Source organism: Calidris pugnax, unplaced genomic scaffold (assembly GCF_001431845.1).
Source record: "Calidris pugnax isolate Ruff unplaced genomic scaffold, ASM143184v1 scaffold421, whole genome shotgun sequence".
NCBI classification, from domain to species: domain Eukaryota; kingdom Metazoa; phylum Chordata; class Aves; order Charadriiformes; family Scolopacidae; genus Calidris; species Calidris pugnax.
This window is the reverse complement of record NW_015091166.1, coordinates 193,562-199,088: the sequence shown is the minus strand read 5'-3', so window position 1 is coordinate 199,088 and position 5,527 is coordinate 193,562. Positions and strand designations below refer to the sequence as shown.

The following is a 5,527-nucleotide window of genomic DNA, read 5'->3' as shown; positions in this document are numbered from 1 at the left end:
GGGATCACGGTGGGCCACCAAGGAAGATTTGAGTAATTTATGCTTCAGATCCACTGGTTCGAGCACCGCTCGAAGGGGCCGATGCCTCGGGCCGGTCCCCCCTCGACACCCCTTTCAGGGCCTGTGAGCAACGAGCTTGTGCAGACCCAGTGACTGGGGTTTTTGTGGCACTTCAGGGGGATGGAGGAGGTTCGTTTGCGTCCAGGGGCTGATCCCCAGCTCGCTGCAGCACTTGGGCTGTCAGAGCTGCAATCACGGGTCCCCTCAGCTCCCCCCCCCGGCCTGGCTTCCCACCTTCCCCTCTCCCTACGGTGGTTCTTTGGTGCCCAGTGGCCCCCAGGGAGCTGACCCCATGGCCACGTCCTCCCGTGCCAGACCCTGACCCCACGGGGAGCCTCCCGACAGCGTTGGGCCCCCCCATGGCCATGGCTCCGCTCACCCCCCGCCGCCAGCGCCCGGCCTGGCCAGATGTTCCCCATTTTCTGCTCGAGCATTTGATTTCTTCTTCCTCTGGGCCTTGTGTTGTGCCGCGTTTCCTCCTCCTGCCTTTCTGTTTTTTTCTGGGCTGTTTCTCTGTCTCGAGGTCCGTTTGAATCTCTCTCTGTCTCTCTTCCCTCTGTGATTGCAGATTTCACCCCTCTGCTCTCTCTCCTGCCAGCGTTAAGGGCTGAGTGGTGCTCGCTCCCAGAGCCCCGTTCTGGTTGAAAAGCCTTGCTTTTTTGGTAACAGACATTTTTGATACACAACGTTTGGGAAGGGGGTCAGCTTTAGTCATAACTTCTGAGGAAACGGGGGAACTTTCCGAAACAAGACTGTCACTTGCTTTTTGAAATTGTTGGAGGAAGATGCGCAGATGTTTCAGCTTAGGTGTTTTTATTTAAAGTGCTCCAGAAGAGCCATTTCCCACCGTCCCTCATTCCCTTATGACCATCCCTCATTTCTCCCGAGCTCCCAGCAGGGAACTCTCAGCGGGGAGGGAAAAGACTGAGGAAAAGGGTGGAAAACTGGCTGGTGGGAGACGAAACCTGGGCTTTTTTGTCCCCTGAACCCCGGGGTTTGCCCTGGCAGAGCCCCGGTGCCGGCCCAGGCCGTGGGGTGGGTGTTGGGGGGGTCGGTCACGGAGTTTTCTCCCGACGGGAAGCCACCGGCACGTCGCTGCTGCTCTCGGCTGCTGTTTTGGGAAGTAGCTAATTTGGGAAACGCGCGAAGGCCGGAGGAGCTGGCGTGGGGCGCGGGGAGCCGGAGCCAGCAGGGAAATTCCGTGACCTGGTTTTGGTGGGAAGCGCTGATCCACCCGGGCCAAGGCAGCTGGAGAGTCTTCCCCAGGTGTCTCAGGGAGATGCTTGCAGAAATAGAGAATTTACTTTAGTTTCACTGAATTTCACTGAATTTTTTTAGAGTTGGAAGGGACCATAGAGATCATCTAGTCCAACTCCCCTGCTGAAGCAGGATTGCCCAGAGCTAGAACATGTTATTCAGGAGCATCCAGGCGGGTCTTGAAAATCTCCAAGGAAGGGGACTCCACACCCTCCCTGGGCAGCCTCTTCCAGGGCTCTGCCACCCTCACCGTGAAGAAGTTTCTCCTCAGATTTGAGTGGAACCTCTTCTGGTCCAACTTGTGCCCGTTGCCCCTCGTCCTCTCAGTGGGAACCACTGAAAAGAGTCTGGCTCTTTTCAGTTTGATGTTTGGTTTTCGTTTTTGTTTTTTTTTTTTTTAATTGAAGTTGATATCTATTTTTTTATGCAGAATTATAAAGTGGGTTTAAAGCTGGAAATTAGCTCCTTCAGAACAGCAGCGGGTCGTTGTCTGTCCCCCGCTGCGGGTCACGAAACCCCAGAGTCTGACTTAGCACCGTTGGTTGTGGGAAGGGGAAACACATCGGGGGTGGGGGGGGGTGCAGGGGGGGCAGTGTGTGCATGCCCTGCCCCACTGATGCCCTGTGCTTGCCCCCCCCCCCAGAACCCCTACCGGCGGGACCCGCTGCGGCTGGTGGCCGTCCTGAAAGCCATCCTGGAGGGCGAGAAGGCCGCCGTGCTGAAGAGGGTAGGTGGTCCCTGCCCCCCTGCCAGGGCTCCCCGAGGTGTGGGGCCGGCTCTAGGCCCTGCTCACCCCCCAACTCTGCTCTGCCCCAGGACCGCCACTTGCCCCTCAGCTTCCACCGGCGTCAGGAGGAGCTCAAGTTCAGCCTGGGGCTGCAGCGGCTGCAGCACCGCGTCCGTGAGATCCAGGCGCTGCGGGACGGCTCCGCAGGTGCGGGGTTGGGGGGGGAGACAGGGCCCAGCTTGGTGTGGGTCTGCTGTGGGGTGTGACCCCCCTCCCAGGGGTGTTGGGCAGTGCAGACACCGGCTCCTGGTTCTAACGGGGCCACCCCCATCCTTCCTCCGCAGCGTCTCTGCAGCTGAACCTGCGGGACCCACAGCTGAAGGCCGAAGTGAAGCCCCTGGAGAGCGTGAGTGGGGGGTCCAGGGCACCCCAGGACCAGGGAAGGAACCCCTGGGGGACCCTGGGGGACCCTGGGGACCACCCCAGGAAAAGGGGGGAGATCCAGCACTGGGGCAGGGAGGCAGCGCAGGGCCGAGGGGTTTGGTGCCCTTGGGGGGGGATGGGGCAGGGCTGCAGGTCACTGCTTGGCGGGGAACAGGGTGATGCAGAGCCCCATGGCCGGTACTGCCGCCCCCCCAGGAGCTGCCCACCCTCATCCTGGAGGCCGTGAAAGAGCTGGAGTTGGCCAAGCAGCAGGTTCTGAAGAGGATCCAAATCTGGAAGAGGCAGCAGCAGCTGGCGGGGAACGGGGCTCTCTTTGAGGAGAACCTGGCCCCGTTGCAGAAGAGGTGAGGTGTCCCGGGGCAGAGACGGGGGGTCCCAGAGCAAGGGACTCCCGGGAGCAGGGATCCTGTGGCCCCACAGGCTCTGGGGAGAGCGATGGTCCCACTCTGCTTTGGCTGAGGGTGCCCCTTTTCCCGTGGTTCCCTCGGTAGGTGCGAGAGCCTGGTGGAGGTTTACTTCCAGCTGCACCAGCAGGTGATGGCGGCCAGTGCGGAACTGGGGGCTGAGCTGCTGCCCCGGCTCCTGGAGCGGTTCAACGAGGTGTTGTCCAGTCTGGTCAAGAGGTAACGGCCAGGGTGGGGGGATGCCGTGGTGGCAGAGGGTTGTGGCAGTGCTGTGCCAGGCACCACGGTCTCCCCTCGTCCCCCAGCTCCTTCCTGGTGGAGAAGCAGCCCCCGCAGGTGCTGAAGACCCAAACCAAGTTCCAGGCGAGCGTCCGGTTCCTGCTGGGCCCCCAACTGCTGAAGGCATCGGCCAAGCCCTACATGGTGAGGGCTGACATGGTGACAGAGAAGCAGGCACGGGAGCTGGCGCTCAGCGCCTACAGCAACACCCTCAGGTGAGCGGCGACCGGGTGGCACCGGGGGCAAGGAGGCTGCTGGGCCACCGCGCCGGCCCTGACCCCCCCAACTCTGCCCAGCGAGAGCACGGGGGAGATCATGCATAACGTGGTGGCCCTGGAGACCAACCCCACCAACGGGACCTGCTGTGCCAACTTCAAGAACGTGGTGAGTGCCCCCGGAGAGGGGCCGGACGGGGGTGAGGGATGGGATGGGGGCTTTGCTGTGGTGCTGGGAGGCCTCGGGGGAGGGCTGGGATGGGGGAACCCAAGGCTGGGAGGCCTCGGGGGTGGTGGGGATGGGGGAACCCAAGGCTGGTGCTTGCCCAGGGGTGATGCTTGGCTCTCCCCTCCTCAGCTGCTGAAGAAGATCAAGCGCTGTGAGCGGAAGGGCTCCGAGTCGGTAACGGAGGAGAAATGTGCCGTCCTCTTCAGCACCACCGTGACCCTGACCCCCGGCAACCTCTCCATCCACCTCCAGGTACCAGGGGACCGGGCTGGGCAGCGCTGAGCATCCCCCCCCCCCACCAAGGGACACCCAGGTCCTCTCCCGGTGCTGAGCCCCACGTCGGGCTGGGACAGTCCCAGGACAACCAGCCCAGGTGGCCTCAGGGCTGAGGGAGGGCCACGTTTTGTCCCCAGGTCCTGTCTCTGCCCATCGTGGTCATCGTCCACGGGAACCAGGACAATAATGCCAAAGCCACCGTGCTGTGGGATAACGCCTTCTCTGAGATCGTGAGTGCCAGGAGCTGGAGGGAAGGACCCTGGGGCAGGGGAAGGAGCTGCCAGGGCTGGGTCCAGCTCTGGGACAGGGACAGACAGACATCAGGCTGGGCAGGAACCCCAGCACGTGGGTGGGATGGAGCAGCAGGTGATGCAGTACCTGAAGGGAGCCTACAGGAAGGCTGGGGAGAGCCTGTTTAGAAAGGGCTGCAGGGACAGGACGAGGGGCAATGGCTTCAAGCTGGAGGGGAAGAGATTGAGACTGGAGATGAGGAGAGGGTTCTTCACTGGGAGGGTGGTGGAGCACTGGGACAGGTTGCCCAGGGAGGTCGTGGATGCCCCATCACTGGAGGTGTTCAAGGCCAGGCTGGATGGCTATTTGAGCAACCTGGTCGAGTGGGAGGTGTCCCTGCCCATGGCAGGGGGGTTGGAACTAGATGATCTTTAAGGTCCCTTCCAACCCAAACCATTCTGTGAGTCTATGATTCAAGCTGGAGGGGAAGAGATTGAGACTGGAGATGAGGAGAGGGTTCTTCACTGGGAGGGTGGTGGAGCACTGGGACAGGTTGCCCAGGGAGGTCGTGGATGCCCCATCACTGGAGGTGTTCAAGGCCAGGCTGGATGGCTATTTGAGCAACCTGGTCTAGTTGGGGGGGTCCCTGCTGACTGCGGGGGGGTCGGACTAGATGACCTTTGGGGGTTCCTTCTGGCCTGGGCAATTCTATGACTCTCTGATGCCCTCCTGCCCTGCCACAGGACCGGGTGCCCTTCGTGGTGGCCGAGCGGGTGCCCTGGGAGAAGATGTGTGACACGCTGAACCTGAAGTTCAAGGCGGAGGTGCAGACCACCAAGGGGCTTCTCAAGGAGCATTACTTCTTCCTGGCCCAGAAGATCTTCAATGACCACAGTGCCAGCCTCGAGGACTTCCAGAACCGCAACGTCTCCTGGGCCCAGTTCAACAAGGTTACTGGGAGGGCTGGTGGGGGCGGGCAGGGGCCGGTGTGGCCCTGGGGGAGCCTCACGCTCTCTCTCTCTGCCCCAGGAGATCCTGCCCGGCCGAGGGTTCACCTTCTGGCAGTGGTTTGATGGAGTCCTTGACCTCACCAAGAGGTGCCTCAAAAGTTACTGGTCAGACAGGTGGGTGCCCGGCGGCCAAGTGGGTTTTCACGGCTGCTCCAGGGTGTCTTGGGACCAGCCCCCCGCCCTGGCACTGGCCCACTCTGCCATCGCTCCATCCCTCTAGGCTCATCATCGGCTTCATCAGCAAGCAGTACGTCTGCAAGCTCCTGAGCACGGAGCCTGACGGGACCTTCCTGCTCCGCTTCAGCGACTCGGAGATCGGGGGGGTCACAATCGCTCACGTCATCCGGGGCAAGGACGGTGAGATGGGGGGGGGGGGGGCGGGAGGCTCGGAGGGG

The 5,527-nt window shown here is 61.9% G+C and overlaps 1 protein-coding gene across 1 annotated transcript in view; it reads left to right on the top strand.

Moving 5' to 3' along the window:
• The window catches only part of STAT6 (signal transducer and activator of transcription 6, interleukin-4 induced), a 24,926-nt gene that overhangs the window by 3,813 nt on the left and 15,586 nt on the right, over nucleotides 1–5,527 (top strand). The window contains exons 4-15 of the mRNA XM_014959376.1: nucleotides 1,961–2,044; nucleotides 2,134–2,251; nucleotides 2,389–2,450; nucleotides 2,684–2,832; nucleotides 2,980–3,111; nucleotides 3,198–3,386; nucleotides 3,468–3,555; nucleotides 3,745–3,867; nucleotides 4,029–4,121; nucleotides 4,866–5,072; nucleotides 5,152–5,246; nucleotides 5,353–5,489. Of these exons, the coding sequence (XP_014814862.1) occupies nucleotides 1,961–2,044; nucleotides 2,134–2,251; nucleotides 2,389–2,450; nucleotides 2,684–2,832; nucleotides 2,980–3,111; nucleotides 3,198–3,386; nucleotides 3,468–3,555; nucleotides 3,745–3,867; nucleotides 4,029–4,121; nucleotides 4,866–5,072; nucleotides 5,152–5,246; nucleotides 5,353–5,489 (1,477 nt within the window). The remainder of the gene's footprint in view (nucleotides 1–1,960; nucleotides 2,045–2,133; nucleotides 2,252–2,388; nucleotides 2,451–2,683; nucleotides 2,833–2,979; nucleotides 3,112–3,197; nucleotides 3,387–3,467; nucleotides 3,556–3,744; nucleotides 3,868–4,028; nucleotides 4,122–4,865; nucleotides 5,073–5,151; nucleotides 5,247–5,352; nucleotides 5,490–5,527) is intronic.